Below are 20,843 nucleotides of genomic sequence, written 5' to 3' on the forward strand. Positions count from 1 at the left end.
AGGTAAATAAACTGGCCCGGCCCGCTAGGGTGCTTACCCTGGCGAGCCGCATGCCGAATGTTGCCGACCGCTGCAATACAGTAACATCAGGTCCACAGTGATGTCAGTCCAATACGTCTTCCAAGAATTAAAAGTTTCCTATAAAGAATGTATTCAAAGCAAAACGTCCTTCATTCAATACTAAAATATATTGTAACAGAGCACTGAAAGGGACACTAGCTAACAATCAGTAAGAGGAATTCCTTTTCCTTGCTATACCACAAATTACAAACATTTAGTTAGAGAATGCCCTGGGTTTTATCCTAAATATTGTTTATATAAAAATAAAAACATATGAACCACTATATTTTTGTATTTAGCTAGGCAATAGTTTTGCTAATGTAAGGTTCGTAGATTCATAGATTCTAGGACTGGAAGGGACCTCGAGAGGTCATCGAGTCCAGTCCCCTGCCCTCATGGCAGGACCAAATACTGTCTAGACCATCCCTGATAGACATTTATCTAACCTACTCTTAAATATCTCCAGAGATGGAGATTCCACAACCTCCCTAGGCAATTTATTCCAGTGTTTAACCACCCTGACAGTTAGGAACTTTTTCCTAATGTCCAACCTAGACCTCCCTGCCTGCAGTTTAAGCCCATTGCTTCTTGTTCTATCCTTAGAGGCTAAGGTGAATAAGTTTTCTCCCTCCTCCTTATGACACCCTTTTAGATACCTGAAAACTGCTATCATGTCCCCTCTCAGTCTTCTCTTTTCCAAACTAAACAAACCCAAATAAACTAAGGGTCTGCATTAGAAACAAATCTGAAGTTAAATTAACTGTCAATAGTTAAGGAAATCACTTCTGCCTGAGTTTAACTAGTTTCAATAGAAGCAACACCCACTTACATATAGCTAAAGAAAATTAGGGGAAAATATAGTAGCTTTTTAAAGCTGAATCATTAGCTTATCCTGTTGAGTGTTGGTATGAAAGATCACAAACCATGTGTAATCACATATACTGTAGTGCTGCGAAACCAAACATGCACAATACAAGAATAAATCTGTAGTCAAGGTACCTGTGACACACGTTAACTGGGTTGAGCAGGAAACCAGTTCCTTTCACCCACACTGATATTCATATAACAACCACCTTCAATTACAGAAGTGGAATATTGACACACTTTTGCAAGTAATCACTTTCCAATATAGCCCAAGCTGTCAGGTGAAAATTAGGACCATGTTCTGAAGCTATCTTATGCAATACAATGTGGTGTTATTTTATTTCTTCTGGTGCTAGTCAGAACTTAGTAGCTCAGATAGGAGACCAAAAAAAACAGAAGGTATATAATACTGGTGGGTCAGACATTCATCCCCATCCCAGACCACTAATTCCAAAACCCACATTTTCACATCACAGATAATGCACACTATACTATATGTGCAGAGGTCATCTGTGTTTATAAGTTGGCTACCAACACTTTTATACTCATTTAACTGTGTCCACATGAGGGTGTTATACTACTTTCACTTTTATTGCTATAGTTAAAGCAGTACAACTTCCATGTGTAAACAAATCCCTAGTTCACCTCTGCCTAGGCCCAAACTGCATAGCTAGGTTAATTTACAAAACAAAAAAATTAAAATATCATAAGCATGTCTTACTTTTGAAAACAGTTTTCTAAATCCATAGAAGGAACAAGCACTAAACAGATTACAAGGTTTGCAAGCAAAACTATCTTTGACTTTATCTTTTTGATAGCTGAGATATATGTGACTCTGAGCCCCTCAATGCCCCTGTCTAGCAACAACTGTTGCCAGGCCTGACAAACTCACTACACAAAGCACACAGTTACAAGATACTCTTTGGATAAATATTGTAAGGTACCATATAAAAATTAATGATACTCTAGTCATTAATATTTTTGCATGATGCATATACAGTTAGAATGTAAAGAGTTATGTAGGTGTGCTGGAAATAAGTTACTAAAATATGTTTAGACCAAACAATCCAAGTAGAACTGGTTTGTCCTAAACAAAGCAATGTATATTGGCCAGTCCACTGTGGTCAGGCTTTACAACCAAAAGACAATGAAAGTATATTGCATATAAGGTACACAGAATGATCAAACAGCAGGAAGAAGCACCAGCTTGCTTGAAAACACACAGTAGGACCAGAGTCTGAATTCCAGGGGGTCTTCTTCATGGCTCCTGAGGCAAAGATAATGAACTCTGGGGAATATAAGAAGCAACAAAAGAACATGCCGGTTATCCATCACTTAAGGGACAAAGAGGCCAGCTCTCTTTAAATTTGTGAAACGTGAGTCCCCCAGCCACATGGGTGAGGACCCAGAGAACTGACTGTAATATGTGAGAATTTGCCTGTTTTAGACACTAGAAAGCAGCTTATCTTTTTTTTTTTAGTTGTAATCAGTTGTAGTTCTATTATCTTTGCTTAATATCACTTAAATCTCTGTCCTCTATTAATAAACTTATTTTTAGTTTTTACCATAAAGTCATCTCAGTCCTGTGTATTAAATTGTGGGCCTCAGATAAACTAACAGGCTTTCATGTCTCTTTGAAGGAAGCAGACTTGGTAATTCTGGTGACTGTCCCAGTGACTGCGGATGGATACTGCAGAGAGAATCTGCCCCTGGGCAGCTCGGGAACTAGGGTTCACTGAATGTCAAGATTGGCAGAGTCTCAAGAAGTTTGCTGATAAGGTGAACAGCCGGGGGGTAGCAAAGAGCTGACAGATCCACCAAAGGTGTCTTGCTGAGGCAGAGGGGTAACACAGTAGCTTTTGGTTCTTGGCTCTGCAAGGATTGTTTCACAGTATATGAGAGACCTGACAAGATCAACTAACGACAGCTCCGATAAATCAAGGTGAGCACACACCTAAAATGTACACTATTCACATTTAACAGCACTAAAACACTGTTGCTGGCACCACATGAAAGAAGTTTGAGTAGGAGCAGCAGAGACATACTACTCCTCTGATGGACTTTCCTGCAACGGTATTTCAAGAATTGGAGGGAGGAAAGGATGCTAAAAAAGGGACTAAACAGTGACTTTGATGGGAAAAGTAAAGACTTTGCCATTCAAAAGTATAATCACCTAAACTTATGTCTCTAGAGAGGGCAGTGCACCTGGTGCTATAAGCAGATGTCACCACCAATGGCATACAAGTGAGGAGGAAAACAGTATGTCATCAAAAAATTTATTAAAGATTGTTTTCAAGAGACCTCATTTCAAATCAATACGCTCTATCAACACCAAGTGAAAACACAGAATAAGTTTTAGCTACAATGTGCAATTAAGGGCAAATCCACTGTGAAAATATGCAAGGCTTGACAGTGTAACAACCATTTTATCCTGACCTATGTCACTGGCCATAATGAGTTCATCTTGGCAAGATTAAAAACCATCTGGTTTACAATCAAACTAGTTGAGTATATTCTTCCCTTCTGATGTTATACAAGTTGTCTAAGTCTAGTATAAGAGTATATCACAACAGCCAATTTTTTCCAGTGTAAAAAACAATGGGCAATATTGATCTTAGCATCTACCAGAAGTCAGATGCAGATCAGATACATTTTTATTACTACATAAAAACTCTTGTAAGGATTGAGTATTTCCACTTAAGTAAGACTTCTATGACTGCACATAGGCCAAGATCAGTTCAGTTACACCTGTGCAAACTTCTGAAATCTTAAGTAACTCTTCTCTCCTATTTACCAATATTTTAGTGGCATTGAGACTTTTAATCCTGGTTTATAGCATTCACTAAATCAACTGGACTACTTATATGCTTAAACTTAAGCATGTGCTTAGGCACCTTGCTGAATCATGGTCCAGGCAGCTTATCATATTCTGATGATTTCCTACATTTGTTTTTAAAACGTTTTCTAATAAACCCGCATCCCTATTGGACTCACTCACATAAATTCTTAGAAACTGATGCAAATTATTGGTTATTTTGAGATAAGATTTTTTTCACTAAGATGAGCTTGAAGAGCTATACAATTCTTCCAACTTCTTTTTTCTGAGTAGTTTGTTTTAACTAAGACCACATGCAGCTCTTTTCAAATAGTTAATTCAATAAAATTTCATGCATGGGAAATTAAGTTCAGCTTTTCTTGATCTTTTACTTGGTGTGTTATTTTCTTTCACTTTACTTCCTAGCAGCTATTTGCAGGAGAGATTTGCTTATGAAAGTTTTGCGGACCTGTTATTCTCCCTTTGTGTTTCCACCAATCTATCCTCAACAAAAGGAAATCTTACAAGGTAGTGTTAATATCCTATGTGAACCTGCTATCCTTCAGCATAGTCTCATTAATCTCCACGAATTATTTTTTTTTATTACAAGGGACTTTAATGAAACCACATTTGTCTGAAAAATTCATACCTACAACCGTCACAATATCTAATACTAGTATAACTGAACAGTTAGCCAAACTAACATCTTTTATGTTTATTTTCTCTGGGTTTTCGGTGACACTTTGCATACAGTCAGTTTCACCATTTCCCATTGGTCAGTATCTCCCTGGAGGAAGAGCCCCTTACAAGCACTAACAACAAAGAAGAAAATAATTCTTATCCAGTAAAGGTTTTAAAAAGAAAAAGAAAAAAATCAGGCCATTCCAGTTAGTGGATAGTCTATCAGAAAAATGGTTTGTTAAGCTAATTAAAAAAAATCCCAAAAATTTCAGGTTGAGAATGTTCATTCATTTTTATCATCAAATAGTCACAGAAAGCCAACATACCAACTCCTCATTTTACCAGAATTTGCACTAATGATCCATACCATCAATTTTGTATTGTATAGATATAAGACAATCCAATATCAAAACTGCTGATCCTATTAGATACACTGGCAATGATAAAATTGTGTAAAGGTACAAGTCCGGTTAACATTTGGCACTAGAGCAAACCAATGCCAAGATGTAACCTTTTATTTTAGGCCTTTTACTTTATTTTATTTTATGCACACTTATAACCTCAACTATGACTGGGTCAAGTTATGAAATAGTCTCTTGTCAAATTTTAAAGTATCCATTTGAGCTGTAAAAGCTCAAAATGTTCAACATTTATAATTCGAAGGGGGGGGGGGGAAATCAAATATTCTGCCCAAATCTTCAACTCAGAAGTTGTGAAAACTAGAGATTTTAAAGGGACAACATGAATTTAAAATCTAGCCACTTAAAATAGATAAATTAAAAGTAATTTCAGGTACCACAGACACTTCATGAAGCTCCCTTCTAATCTCCAGTTTTGCCATCATAGTCTGTTGTTATTGGGAGATCCAGGCAACTGAGAAAGCTGGCTATACATTAAACTGTCTAAAGCAGTGTTGCCAACCCACGATGTAAACAAACAAAAACCCAGAGAAATAGTTCTCTAATCTCTTTCAGTTGACAGTCATATCCTCACATGTATCACAAACAACTGTGAACAAAAACACTGCAGCAGGAATGCTACTTGAACGGTGAGATGTCATAAGAACGGCCGTACTGGGTCAGACCAAAGGTCCCTCTAGCCCAGTATCCTGTCTACCGACAGTGGCCAATGCCAGGTGCCCCAGAGGGAGTGAACCTAACACGTAATGATCAAGTGATCTCTCTCCTGCCATCCATCTCCACCCTCTGACAAACAGAGGTTAGGGACACCATTCCTTACCCATCCTGGCTAATAGCCATTAATGGACTTAACCTCCATGAATTTATCCAGTTCTCTTTTAAATGCTGTTATAGTCCTAGCCTTCACAACCTCCTCAGGCAAGGAGTTCCACAAGTTGACTGTGCGCTGTGTGAAGAAGAACTTCCTTTTGTTTGTTTTAAACCTGCTGCCCATTAATTTCATTTGGTGGCCCCTAGTTCTTGTATTATGGGAATAAGTAAATAACTTTTCCTTATCTACTTTCTCCACATCACTCATGATTTTATATACCTCTATCCTATCCCCCCTTAGTCTTCTCTTTTCCAAGCTGAAAAGTCCTAGCCTCTTTAATCTCTCCTCATATGGGACCCGTTCCAAACCCCTAATCATTTTAGTTGCCCTTCTCTGACCCTTTTCTAGTGCCAGTATATCTTTTTTGAGATGAGACGACCAGATCTGTATGCAGTATTCAAGATGTGGGCGTAACATCGATTTATATAAGGGCAATAATATATTCTCCATCCCCTTTTTAATGATTCCTAACATCCTGTTTGCTTTTTTGACCGCCTCTGCATACTGTGTGGACGGCTTCAGAGAACTATCCACGATGACTCCAAGATCTTTTTCCTGATTTGCTGTAGCTAAATTAGCCCCCATCAAATTGTATGTATAGTTGGGGTTATTTTTTCCCAAATGTGCATTACTTTACATTTATCTGCATTAAATTTCATTTGCCATTTTGTTGCCCAATCACTTAGTTTTGTGAGATCTTTTTGAAGTTCTTCACAGTCTGCTTTGGGCTTAACTATCTTGAGCAGTTTAGTATCATCTGCAAACTTTGCCATCTCACTTTTTACCCCTTTCTCCAGATCATTTATGAATAAGTTGAATAGGATTGGTCCTAGGGCAGACCCTTGGGGAACACCACTAGTTACCCCTCTCCATTCTGAAAATCTACCATTTATTCTACCCTTTGTTCCCTGTCAGTGGGGGTGGTGCTGACACGCTCGATACCGAGCGGCCAGGCACAGGAAGGGCCCCAGCTGAAATCCGTTTTCATTATGACCGCTATTCTAAGCCCAGGCAACGGCACCCAGGACCTACCTGCCCTTCAGCCGCTCCCAGACGCCAGCGCAGGAAAGTTCCAGCGGGGATGGAGGAGCCGAGTGGGTCACCCTGCAAGGTGGGGAGGCGGTTAGCAGGGCGGACCCGCTCCTTCCCAGCGGCAAACCCGGCGGGCGGGCTCCGCGCCAAGGACCGCTGGCAGGGAAGCGTCGGGCGGCCGTTGCCCGTGAACGCGCAGCGTCTCCTTGGAGAAACGATCAACATACCCTCCCCCAACACCACCTCCACGCGGCGGGAACGACCGGCGCAGCTGGCCGGGCACCTTGGGGCGAGGAACCGCTGCACAGAACCGGCGGCCCCCTCCGCTCCGGGAGAGGGCGAGCCGTCGGCAGCCGCTTTATCTGCCACGATACTGGCCAGGCAAGGCGAGTGCTACGCTGCTCTCCCCCACCGACGAGGGCCCGGCCGAGCGGACTATGAAGACCAAGGGCTCCACACAGGCCCACCCCAGCTCTCCCTTCCACGGCGCCTCAGAGGCCGCGAGAGGCGGACTCCCCGCGGGGAGCGACCGGGAAAAGGCCATGTGGGGGAGGAGGGAACAATGCGGCCGCGGCGCCACGGGAATAACGGGGGTTGGGCGCGCCCCTGGGGAAGGATCCCGCCTTGGGAGAAGCTCCGGATAACCGAGATCGGGGCCCTCACCCAGGCGCGCGCCCCGCCGGACTCGGGCTCCCAGACCCTGGCGGGGCAGCGGTGTTACCTTGGCAGCAGCTCCGCTGCCTTGGGCCTCACGCCCTGCGGCACCGACCGGGCCCGGTTGGTTGGAAGGGGGGGGCAGGGACCCTCACACGCAAGCCTCAACGGCCACCTTCGCCGCCATTTTGGTTTTCCCCTGTACGCGGGGGCGGGGCGGACGGATACACACCGTTACTTAGTAACCTGCTCCGGAGATGCTCTTCCGCGCTGCCCCCCCCTTCCAAGCGTAAGGGCACGTGACTGAAGGCTGGAACAGCGCGCTTTTTTCACGCTGTTCCGCTCACTCGATTCCTGGCGGGAATCTTGGGACAGCTGAATCGAGCCAGTGCCTCAAGAATAACCAAAACTACAAATCCCGGCATGCCATGCGTGACCAAGCGGGTTCCAACCACTTAGGAGCAGAGCATGGTGTGACTGGTAGTTTCAGTGGTCTTGAGGACGGCTATGTGTCGGTGGGGAGAGATAGACAGACAGACACTCTCCGATCGCAATGCATGCTGGGAAGAGTAGTCTTTGGTTACAGTGCTCTAATAAGGGTCAAGAATTGTTTTTTGTCACTCGAAAGCCAGGAGTGTCTGCTGATTCAGGTGTTCCCATCGCATCACAAGCAGGGTTGAGTGCACTTTTTGTTCAGCATGTCACTGGTTCAATCACCACTGGGATTCAGAGTCTCTTATCATCCAGTTTTTAAGTTCTCAGCCATTTTGATTTAATGAATTACACTGGTGCAATGCAGAGCTATAGTATGTAAGATATGTATTTATCCCATGCCAAGAGTCTGATACCACTGTGATCTCTGATGTAACTCAACTAATCCCCCCCCCCCCCTTACTCAACAGCTAATGTTTAGTAACAGAGGGGTAGCCGTGTTAGTCTGAATCTGTAAAAAGCAACAGAGGGTCCTGTGGCACCTTTAAGACTAACAGAAGTATTGGAGCATAAGCTTTCGTGGGTGAATGCCCACTTCATCAGCTAATGTTTATGCATACAACAGTCCCATGGGTTGTCTGGGAGGAGACTGCACACATAGCGGATGACAGGGCCTAACTGCCACAATTCTTCAAAACAATACAACCAGCCCATGCAGTTGCCCCAAACTCACATTCCCTCACCCTTGCACACATCATTATTCACCACTCACACAAATCAAAACAAATCTTCCACGATTGTCACTTTCTACATGTATCACTGAAGCCTAGAATGTCTCTCAAGTCTGTGTGAAGTGACAGAAACAGCAACAAGTATGATAGAGAGCTAATTTTGGTTAGAATATCAGCAAGTTCAATCATCACTGGGCTTTGCAATCTGTTACCATTGAGTTTTTAAATTCTCAACCATTTTCAGCTATTTTACCTCCTGACTTTATGAATTACACCTGTGTGATAATGCAGGCTTTCAGCTACTCGTACTGCATATTGATCTAGCTCAGGGGTTCTCAAACTGGGGGTTGTGACCCCTCAGGGGGTCGCACGGTTATTATGTGGGGGGACATGAGTTGTCAGCCTCCACACCCCCAAATCCCATTTCACCTCCAGTATTTATAATAGAATTAAATATTTTTAAAAAATGTGTTTTTCATTTATAAGGGGGGTCACACTCAGAGGCTTGCTGTGTGAAAGGGGTCACCAATACAAAAGTTTGAGAACCACTGATCTAACTGCATTACTGGTGTCCTAAAAAGGAAGGAGAATTGTTGGGATTGTGCCTTTTGTTTATTTCTTTATGGTTATATATAAAAGATATTAAACATTTTTTAGATTTAAATTCATGGCATACTAATAGGATCATGACATCAGTCATCAAGTGTGAGAAGTTATTTTTATTTAGACTGCAATAGAGACATCAGTTTAAAGTGCATAGTTAGGTTTAAAATTTTTTTCATCTTCTCTCATAAGTCACACATAAAATGATAAATAAAAGATTAAAGAGAAAAATCTTCCTTTCAGCACATGTAATTTGTGCATTTATCTGCACATTGTGTATAGTCTTTTTTACTGTTTCCCCTGTTGTGTGTTTTGTTTTGTGTCATTTGTAGGTATTTTTACACAGCAACAAGAGAAAAAAACAAAACAAAAAACTTTCAGGCCCTCATTATACATCATAAAGAAGCACACACACACACAAAAGCACATAGGAGAGAACTCTAAATCTGTTTATACGTAAATAGTTACATAGTCTTAAGCACCATCTATTAACATATACCTGTGTTTTGTAAGATCAATAACACTTTGTCTTCCTCTCTGCAGCTCTTTACATCAGCTCTTCACGCCTACCACCTGTTGGTCTACTTCATACAAGGTTACTTTTAATATGCTATAACTCCTGCTAAGGTGTCCTGTGGTCTCTATCAGCCACATCTCTGTATTAAAAATAAGATACCTGGGGTGGAATGTCCAACATCTAGGCATCACTGACATTCAGAAAACCCCTGCTCAGTTGCTGCCTAGCCCTGTAGGCACCTTAATTCCCTATGTGCTTAAGTTTCTGCCATTAAAATCCCCAAAGTGCTTAAATTTTGGCAGTCGGGCACGTGCTCAGCCACCTAAGTCCTGACGCTGCCCAACTGCTCCGTGCTTAACTCACATTCACAAACTGAGTGTTCCTCTGCCTGCTATCCCTTTGGGGCCCAATCCCGTAGACATACTCAGAGCACGTCTAAACCCACACCAAATGTCTGCTGGTGGTGCAACCCCCTCTTATGTCCTTTAGACCAATGGTTAGAGCACTCACCATTTGTGTTTATATAAGCTTTTCCCAGAGTGACAGGTGATATAGTAGCCATATGATATCCAGGTCCCTAACTAAGAGCAAAGGTTGCAGCTCAAGAGGGGTATCCAATCATGAGTTGATCATACCTCTACTACTCCCAGAAGTAGGGAAAAGGGGCCATGAATTCCCGAGCCTATATTACCTGAGACTCCCAAAGCAGGCGGCTCTAGGAATTTGTTTGTGGTTTACTGTTGAATGCTGATCCCGTGCAGTGGGTGTTTTCTTTATGATACATTAAAAATATGTTAAAGGAGACTTACATTGTTACTAAAGCCTTCATCACCTTATTTTACTTTACACTAGCAAAAAAACAGCTGCAGGAAGTTATTTTCCATGACTCATCAACTGATCCCCTTTGTGCGAGAAGAACACAAGGACCAGAAACTCTGTGAGGCAGCGAATCTCTTGGATTTTTATGGCAAATGTCCCCACAGCAGGTAGGGGCATAAGGGTATATTCCTATGTTTCCATAAGTGAAATCACTTTCAAAAAAGAATATGCATCAACTTCCTGTAATAGATCATGCTGATTTGTACCATTACCATCTGTATAAATATTGTGCAATTAATAATCTCAGTTTAGAGCATGTAACAGATACTTGTTAAAATAATTCCGCATCTATTACTTGAGTAATGTCTTTTTCTCCCGCCCTCTATTGCCCTGCATGGATAATCAGCATTATACTGGAAATGGTTCAGATAAAGAGATGTACTATGTTGTGACAGAGCAGTACCTCTTGTTGTCCTGCAGATGGCAGCAGCATCTAGCTCAGTGGTTGTCAACCTATTTATCATTGTGGGTCACATATGCAGCTCTGTATGTGTTATGTGGGCCACATCCACACAATATATATACTACCTGTACATCTAAAAAAAAAAAAGGTTTAGTATTTGTTATATGACAGAAATATGATTCAAATCGATATAGTGTCTTTCATTTCAACACTGGCAAATGTCTACCAAGAACATTTTAAAGTAGCTAAATAAGTAAAAACATTAACTGTTAAAAATTAATTTACTGTAAGGGTGGCATGGCATAGCATATTGCCACCCTCACTTCCGTGCTGCTGCTGGTGGTGCGGCTGAACTGAACGCCCAGAGAGTGCGGCTGCGGAGCCTGCCTGCGAAGATGGGGAGCCCTGTCGGGTGCATGGGACTGCTCACCATGCACCCAGCCCCCCTGCTAGGGACTGTCCCCCATTCACCCAGAATCTAGATCCCCCAACACTGGGCTGGCACAAATGCCTGTCCTGCAGAGACAGGGTGCCCTATCCAAGGCAGAACAGCCCCCGCCCCCATGGACTGCCCCCTCCAGAATCCAGTCCCCCACCCAGGGACTGACCCCCTATGCAACCAGCCTCCCACTTAGGGACTTCCCCTCAGCACCCAGCACCCGACTTAGGGACTGCCCCCAGCACCTCCATATCCAGGTACTGTGCTCCAGTATCTAGCTCCTCATCCAGGGACTGTCCCCAGCCATTAGTCTCCCCACCTAGAGTCTGTCCCCCATGCACTAGCTGCAACCCTCTCCCTGCAGCCCTAGCCCCCTGACCCTCTCCCTGCACTAGGGTTGCCCGGCATCCAGTTTTTTACCAGAACACCTGGTCAAAAAGGGACCCTGCTCATGGGGCCGCTAAAAGGGCAGTCACGGGGTCTCTGCTAACTGCCTCTGCCCCAAGCGCTGGCTCCACAGCTCCCATTGTCTGGGAACCTGGCTGGGGGCAGTACCTACAGGTGTGGGCAGCGCACAGAGCCACCTGGCTGCCCCGGCGCCTAGGAGCCGGACATGCTGGCTGCTTCCAGGAGCTCCCTGAAGTAAGCGCCGCCCATAACCCACACCTCAAACCCCCTTGTGATAAATGAAGTAGGGAGAGGATAGCTCCCTTTTATGAACACCCAGCCAGTTAGCTGTAAAATCCCTCTTGGTGTCTGTTCTCTGCTTGCTTTACCTGTAAAGGGTTAACAAGACCACAGGTAAAAGAAAAGGGGTGGGCACCTGACCAAAAGAGCCAATGGGAAGGCTAGAACTTTTAAAATTGGGAAAGAAACTTTCCCTTTGTCTGTTGTTCTCTGGAGAAGGACACACGAAGCAGCAATGCTATGTAAGGCTTGAACCAGGTATGAAAATTCATCTTCCATACCTAGCAGAAATTATTTGGATAGGGAATTTTTAGTTAGACACAATCAGGTTTATTTTTTTATTTTGGCCTTTGATCTCCTCTGTGCTAACCCTTGATGCTTTTGTTTGCTTGTAACCTTTAAGCTGAACCCCCAAGAAAGCTAGTTTGGGTGCTTAATTTTTGGAATTGCTCTTTTAAAATCTAGCAAAAGCCTAAGTTCCAGATGTATTTTTTTCCTTTTTGTTTTTAATAAAATTTAGCTTTTTTAAGAACAGGATTGGATTTTTGGTGTCCTAAAAGGTTTGTGCATATGCTGTTTGATTAGCTGGTGGCAACAGCTAATTTCCTTTGTTTTCTTTTTCAGCTCTTCCCCGGAGGGCGTGTGTGAAAAGGCTTGAGGGTACCCCACAGGGAGGAATTCCCAAGTGCTCCTTCCTGGGTCCAAGTGTGTTTTTTGGTGGGGGGTTTTTTCCATTTGGGTGGTGGCAGCATTTACCAAGCCAAGGTCAGAGAAAAGCTGTAACCTTGGGAGTTTAATACAAGCCTGGAGTGGCAAGTATTAATTTTGAGAATCCTTGCAGGTCCCCACCTTCTGCACTTGGAGTGACAGAGTGTGGATTCAGCCTTGACACCCCTCCTGCACCCCAACCCTCTATTCCAGCTCTGAGCCCCCTCATGCACCCCAAACCACTCATCCCCAGCCCCAACCCAGAGCCCACACCCCCAGCCAGAGGGTACACCCCATCCCGCACTCCATCCTCCTACCCCAGCTAAGAACCCCCTCCCACACTCCCAACCCCTTGGCCCGGAGCCCCCTCCTGCACTCCAAACCCCACATCCCTGGCCCCACCCCAGAGCCCGCACCCCCAGCCGGAGCCCTCACCCCCTCCTGCACCCTAACCCCCTGCCCCAGCCTGTGAAAGTGAGTGAAGGTGGGAGAGAGCAAGTGACAGAGGAATAGGGGGCCTGCTAAACCCAGGGTTGTGAGTTCAATCCTTGAGGGAGCCACTTAGGGATCTGGGGTAAAATCAGTACTTGGTCCTGCTAGTGAAGGCAGGGGACTGGACTCGATGACCTTTTGGGGTCCCTTCCAGTTCTATGAGATAGGTATAGGTAACTTTGGTTGGACATATTCTTGGAAGTTTCATCAGATGACATAATCTTCAATTAAAGATTAATCTTTAATTCCTGGAGATTCCAGGACAATCCTGGAGGGTTGGCAACCCTACAGAGGAAGGGGGGGTGGAATGAGCGGGGGGCAGGGCCTCGGAGAAGGGACGGGGCCTCAGGGAAGAGGCAGGGCAAGGATCTTCAATTTGTGCAATTAGAAAGTTGGCAACCCTACCCTGCGCCCTAGCCCACTGCACCCCATCCCCATGGCCACTGGTCTCCTACCTCAACTGCCCATAGCTGAGCAGTGCAGTGTGCCCTGCCCGTCTCCCTCTGCAGTCCTAGTCCCGGGAGCCTGCTCCAGCCAGGGCTACTGGACCCATGATCCTGTGGGGTGGGTGGGCACTGAGCACCCTGGCTTCCTACTGATGCTGCTGGGCCTGATCCTGCGCAGCCCCATTTTTGCACCCCCCTACCAGCCCTGTGCCAGGGGCAAGTGACCCTCCCACCCCACCCTAGTTATGGTCCTGCGGGTGTCACATGAGCCACAGCTGTAGGCTGACTAGGCCGCAAGTGGCCTGTGGGCCGCATGTTGAGAACCACTGATCTAGTCACGTTCACATTCTCTAGCTATCTGAAATAGCAATGTAGAAATGCGCTAAATGGAAACAGAAAAGAAAAACAAAAAGAGAGAGAGAGAATTGTTAACTTGTAAAAGCCACACAGATTTCCTCCCTGATCCCAAACAAAGAACTATACAATGAAAGAAACAAAACAAAAACTAATATACCTTATGAAGAAATGATCACAGCCAGGAGTTCATATGATTTTGTCCCTGTTTTTATTCAGTCCACTTTGAAGCTAAATTAATTAGGGAATTCTCAATTTCTATTCTTTCTGCATTATTATAGATAGCAAAAAGAGAGAGTTCCAACATTTGAGATTCCATTCTAAAAAGAAAGCATTGAGGGGACTATTTTAAAATTGGAAAATTAAAAGAGCATCTGATAGCAGCCATTCCTGCACATTCCATGGACTAACTGCTTTCTTTACACCTTATGGCTTTGATTTACATCAAAAAAATATGTCAACATTAAAGTATTTAGCATATAAACCTCTGTTGAATACTTCAAAGCCACCCTAATTTTCATGTCCATATGTGCTCCTATTTTAATACGGAAGCAATCTGCCAAAATGTGCAGCACTAAAGAGTACATCTGATTGAAAATAAATGTGTTCTCTTTAGCAGTTACGTTGTCTTGGGCTCACACCCGGGAGATGCATGTTGACTTTGTGTATTAACACAAGTTGTCAAAACATGTCACATTGTAGCAATACAGAGTTAAGTAATTTCACAAAGTACCATGGAAATTAACTTTGTGGTGTGATACTGCATACTTTACTGAAGCAATAAAGCATGCAATACTGAGCCACACATCACCGTGGGTAAGTGTGAGGCAATGGGGTACCATTTAACCAGTTCAGTAACTGTCACTTTTATAAAATACTGCATGCACTCAAATTTCATGTGATGTGTGTTACTTATATCCAGATATTTTATTTGCATTTTACTCCCCGATAGCCTTCAAATGCTACATGCTATTGATATTTATAATTTACTTGTTCATCTTCCATTGTTGGGGAGAGATATTTTAGGTGCCTCTTACCCAAGAAAGCCTGTGCAATTATTCTTAAAGTGTGCGGTTGCTTTTATGGATCAGTTTTTAAAAATGAACAAATACTTGTAGTAATGAATCTCATATATGTAAATCAAATTTAAACTAGTGAACACATGGACATAAAAGTTAGGGTGGCTTTGACATGTTTTGATTAGATTTATAATCTAAATATTACTGACACATTTCTAACATAATTGCTTACTTCATACTGTCCTTTGTTGAACTGCACTGGCATGTTTTGATGACATACACTTAATTTCGCCATATTTCTTCACTCAGTGGGGCTACGGCTACAGTGTGCTCAGTTCTGATGGTATGAAGAGATTGCGACAACTCCACAGTTAAGGTTGCAACAGGACTCTATTATAATGCTAATTTCTGTCCCCTAAAACAAAAATGCTCACTCTTCTTAAAATTTGAAGGGAAATTTTAGTAGAAGGGAGAATTTTTCTAGAAAATTTGAAAGAAAGTAAGACTTAAAGCTGAAAATACAGTCAAATTATGATTCTGGAATTACTTAGTAAATAGTTTCCATCATATCTACAGGAGAGTTTTCAAGCAAAGAAAATAAAAGGTAATAATTAGCATTTTTTCAAAAAGTAGACATAGCCCTTGATTGCTACATCCAGCAGAGCAAAACAATGTCGATAATATTTTCATTGACAACATTAACATATAAAAATTCACGTGTAATTCCCCCCCATCATCAATCTATCCTTCTAATGGAAGCAACTTGCTACTTCTTGAATATTGGCTAAAGGGATAGCCCTACATTAAATTGAAGGGGCAACAACTCATTCCATTTCTGAAAGAATTCTACCCAAGGAAGCCAGTATTCAGTTATAAGAAGTATGGATTTGATCTCCAGGGAGATATGTAACATATGAGTTTTTGCAGTGATGCCACCATTTAACTTAACAAAGACTATGGGCCAAATTTAATGGTGAGGTAAATTATGGGTTAACTACCATGCTGCTGAGTAAGTGGATATGTCACTAAATAAGTATAAACACCAAAGTGTAGGGATGGAGGAGCAGGCATGCAATGGCAGTAAGCAGGGCCGGCTCCAGGCACCAGGCACCCAAGCTGGTGCTTGGGGCGGCACCTGGAGGGGGGCGGCGCGGCGCTCCGGCCGCCGGGGAGAGCGGGGCCACAGCCGGGCTCGCCGCCCACCCCCGGCGCTCTGGCCACGGGGGGGAGAGCCGAACCCCAGCCAGGGAGAGCCGCCCTGCCGCCGGGGGGAGAGCCAAGCCCCAGCCGGGGCTCGTGGCCCTGCCCCCGGCGCTCTGGCCGCCGGGGGGAGAGCCGAGCCCCCGCCGGGGCTCACCGCCCTCCTCCCAGGACTCCGGCCGCCCCCCCCCCCGGCGCCCTCCCCCCGGCCTCCGGGGGGAGAGCAGAGCCCCCGCTAGGGCTCCGGCTGCCTCCCCCGCTCCTGCCGGCCGCCCCCCCCCGGGGGTGGGGGCGGCAAAAAAGCCAGAGCCGGCCCTGGCAGTAAGACAGAACTGGTGGGGGCAAGTGCTTTATGTTATACCTTTTTACACTCTCCTGTTTGTTTTTTTCTGATACAACCACCACCCTTCCACCTCCTCATATGAATTACCACTTATTTTCACCCACATACTGATATAACTTAAACCACTTTTGAATTTGGCCCATTATTTTTTTCTATTGGCTTTGTGCACTTCAAAGCCATTTCACATTTCACTTTCAGTTCAGCAGGAATGAGAGAGAGTCTACACACACTTTGTGCACCAGCAAGAGTGCCTTACATTAATATAGCTTATTTTGTTTTGTAGCTGATTTAGTTAAATTGCTGCAACCCCCCTGTATGTAAATCAGTTTCAGAATCTCCACATAAGGGAACAACTCCCACTTAACTAACGTGGATTCTATTTAAATTGTTACATAAACTGTGAGTAGATCAGCCCTAAAAGGAAAAAAATATGGTTTTTCAAAGTATGCTGTTTTTCATAAATATGACTCCAAAATACCATATGGAGTATAAAGAGTTGTTAACTTTATTTAGCTATTTAAAAATTATATCTGCGTTTTTACTAACAATCTAATTGTTAGGTATTTTTGGTCACATATAAAGGACTTTGAGTTTCTAGTCACTCTAACTGTTGAATGACAGGGTGGCATATTATATATGATGACTCAAAATGAGCCCTTATACAAGCTAGAGTAGCAGTTCTCAAACTATGGGGCGGGCCTCCCAAAGGAGGCGCAAGCAGTGGGTTTTTTTTGTTTGTTTTTGTTTTTTTTTGTTTTGTTTTTATTGAAGAGCTCTGGCTGTCAGCCCTGGTTGGCTAGGTCTCGTGCAGAAAAGTCGTGAATACCTGGGAGGTGGGAATAAAGGGAACAGCCAGAGCCCCACCAGGCTGGGGCTGACAGCTGGAATCCTGCCACCCAAGCACGGTCTCTCCTTCCCACCCAACCCCACTCCCTCACTGGTAGGCAGCCCAGGCTTGGGCTCTCCTTCCCTCTCCCTTCAATCCCTCACCAGGAGACACTTTGAGCTCAGGCTCTCCTTCCCCCACTCCCCAATCCCTCATCTGGAGGCAGCGGGGCTCCAGCTGTCAGTCCCAGAGTGCCAGAGCAGCACAGAAGTAAGGGTGACAATGGGGCGCAACCCTTACTTCTGTGCTGCTGCTGGCACGGCACTGCCTTCAGAGCTGAGTGCCCAGCCAGCAGCTGCTGCTCTCTGCTCTGCCTTCAGAGCTGGGTGGTGGTATATGTACTTGGAGGGGGTGGCGTAAATGACTACAGACACAAAGAAGAGGGGCCCAGTCAAGTAAGTCTGAGAACCACTGAGCTAGAGCAATTTTATTGAAGTCAGTAGAGTTGTACCACGTACATCAGGGCTGAATTTGGTCTGTCTTGTGTAAAAGTGAGACTGTGCCTTTTAACATGTCTATCTGCTCTGCACACGCTCAAGGCATATATGTGCTTTTATTCATGAAATACATTTATGATGTTGAAATACAATATTATTCTGTTAAATAGCAGCTTCTTTGTTGTGATAATGATCTAAGCAGGCTTTAAACATGCAAGGTTAATGTTTTTGTCATTCTCTAATCTAGTTCGTACATGCAAAACTTAAAGGCTGTTTTTTTAAAATTGGACTCACAATGATTTTAAGTTAATAGGAAAAAATTACAAAGCTGAGGCTGGCAGATCTGATTTCAATTATGTGCTGTATCAGTTGTAAATAAATTACCTTTTTCAAGATATGATTACTACATAAAAGTGATAGAAGCAACAAATCATTAATGGTGTGAAATACTAAAAAAATACATTAATCAAAGAGTACAAAAGTATTTAGGAAAGACAAAGATCTTTTTGCTTTGATTAATCAGAATTCGGCATCCCCAGTAAAAAATAATTTAAAAATATAATCTCGGCTAAACTACCAAACATTCTAGCCACTTCTTATAAAGGCATTTTTGTTACTGGCTCAGCATATGTGTGTAAGACTATTTGAGAATCCTCTTGCTGGATGTATAATACTGTATGTCCTTGGGACACAATTTAAAATGTGGTTTTAGCCGACTTTAGAATCAAGTCCATTACATGTTTTATCTTTATTCTGGACATTCCACAAACCAAAAAAAAAAAAAAAAAAAAGCCATGAATCGTGTAAACAAATTAATTCATAACAGATGGAGTGAAAGTAAATTTTGGCATGCACAGAGCTACCATTTCATGCTTGTACAATCTTTGACCCTTCCGTGTTTTTACATGACAGCTGAAGGTGATTTGAAACTTTCCAGGCTAAGAGTCTGCCACATAAGAAGAGATGAAGCTCCACTTTTTATAAATGGTGCTTAACACTTGCATTATAGCTTATCAGAAAAAAAAAAAAAAACTCCTAACAATTCAGTTTACCTAACAAATTCTTGTCTGCTTGCAGCCTCTTTTGCGTTTGAGTGACAAATGGCTGACTTTATGAACACATTATCTTGGATCTACTGATTTTACAAGCTCTTGAAATTCTGCCAGATAAAATACTGCTGCAGCAGCAGCACAGCTAAAAAGGCTCATAACATGAAGAAAGACCCTCTGCTTTCTTTGACTGAAGTAATTTCTTTTAAACATTGACATAAGAAAATGGGTGGCTTTTTAAAGTTCTATTGGCCTTGAAGTTGACTGTCAATTCACAGCATGGATTGACTGATGTCACCATGCACATGAGAAGTTTAAAGTTTTATGAGATTTAGCATAGAAGTGAGCAACAGCGATATAATTTTTATAATTGTTTTTAAGAAATGAGCTGAGAAATGAATGAGTAATTCACGGTGTTTGACGAATTTTCCCTCATGTCTGGTTGTAAGTTGTCGAAGAGCAGCTTATTCATAGACTTGGGTGGCCAGATCATTAGCTGGGTAAACTGGCATAGCCCCACTGAAGTCAATGGAGTTTAGCCAATTTATACTAGTTGAGAGTCTAGGCCTGGATCCGCAAAGAAACATACATGGAAAATGTATGTTTGTCCAGCTCTAAATTAGCCCATAGTAGTATGACTATGTCCCAACAAAGTCAGTAGGCTCATGTGCCTATAAGATGTCACTAAAACAATAATAAATGTTCCCTGTGTTTGTCCATCATAGTTAGAATGTCCTGCCTTGTATCAACCACAATTATCTGTCTCTAGCCCCTTTGGCTCTCTCTACATTACTTTGTTTGTGTGTTTTTGCAGACATTCCTTAGTCTCCCAGCTCTACAATGTACTATCTATTACACAGCTGTAAATTAATCTTACTAGTCTATTGATTCAGTAAGTTAAACATGCTTGTGTGTTTCTGAAGCCTAACAAATTTAGGCCCTAGTTCGGGAAAGCACTTAAGCGTGTGCTTAATGTTAAACATGTGCTGTCCTGATGAGGAATGCTTTCCTGGATCAGGGCCATAGAAAGGAATGGATTCTTTCTTCCTTCTTCCTTTCTTTTTTATTAATTTATTTTTCAATTTGTATATTAGGCACTATATTATAGTCTTCTCTTTCCTGTGTTGCAATTTAGTTACAGTCTTGATCACTGCAACTCCTCAGTAACATTCCTGCTCACTGACTCATAAGAGACCTAAGTCTCAACTCTACAGAATTCAATAGCAAAAACAATCTTGCTCTGGGAAAGGCTGTGGAATTCTTTGCATCAGCTAGGAAGATTTAACAGTTGTAAGTTGTGTCTAGAGAGTAAAGGTAAAGGTGGTAGGTGGGCTTGAGGGTGTAAGCAGGGATTTGGGGTGCTTTCTACAGTGCTGAGTAAAAATGGACATATTTTTGAACCAATAATGTATTGTTTTAATGATCTCTAACGGTTGATTGTGTTAAGGGTGGATCTAGATGTTTTGCTAAAACATTTAGTTGTTATTCAATAAACTCTAAACTAAGATCTGTAGTCCTAAATATATTTTAATACATTGATGTATGAACTATGACAAGATTGTTTTTTAGGCCTTAAAATGGGCTAAAATCATTGACTGCATTGTAGAAAAAGTGAGTGCATTTCCAGAGATATTATTACCTAATATAAAACAGTGCAGAGCTTGAATAAGTAATGATTACTTGTTCATGAGAATGGTTTAGCTTTTAATAATTCTTAAGAATGCAAGGAGGTCATATACTGACCAATTTACATTTTTGGCAGGAGACTACTTCGCTGCAAAGGTTCCTGCCTATTATTATTATTTTATTGATGTTCTTGGCA

General features: G+C 42.8%; 2 protein-coding genes across 13 annotated transcripts in view; one reads left to right on the forward strand and one right to left on the reverse strand.

The window, feature by feature from the left end:
- Nucleotides 1-7,545, reverse strand: part of PCM1 (pericentriolar material 1) — an 82,214-nt gene extending 74,669 nt beyond the window's left edge. For 11 of the 12 annotated variants that reach the window (XM_024193490.3, XM_024193481.3, XM_024193466.3 and 8 more), the window contains exons 1-2: nucleotides 7,464-7,545; nucleotides 6,743-6,814 (exon numbers count right to left, since the gene is read on the reverse strand). The gene's annotated coding sequence lies outside the window, so the exon portion shown is untranslated. The remainder of the gene's footprint in view (nucleotides 1-6,742; nucleotides 6,815-7,463) is intronic. The other variant, XM_024193423.3, reaches the window with a different exon arrangement.
- A 3,013-nt stretch (nucleotides 7,546-10,558) lies between these two features.
- Nucleotides 10,559-20,843, forward strand: part of FGL1 (fibrinogen like 1) — a 47,937-nt gene continuing 37,652 nt past the window's right edge. The window contains exon 1 of the mRNA XM_029910699.1: nucleotides 10,559-10,665. Within this exon, the coding sequence (XP_029766559.1) occupies nucleotides 10,562-10,665 (104 nt within the window). The 5' untranslated portion in view covers nucleotides 10,559-10,561. The remainder of the gene's footprint in view (nucleotides 10,666-20,843) is intronic.

Source organism: Terrapene carolina, unplaced genomic scaffold (genome assembly GCF_002925995.2).
Source record: "Terrapene carolina triunguis isolate 2854851 unplaced genomic scaffold, T_m_triunguis-2.0 Scaffold66, whole genome shotgun sequence".
Classification (NCBI taxonomy): domain Eukaryota; kingdom Metazoa; phylum Chordata; order Testudines; family Emydidae; genus Terrapene; species Terrapene triunguis.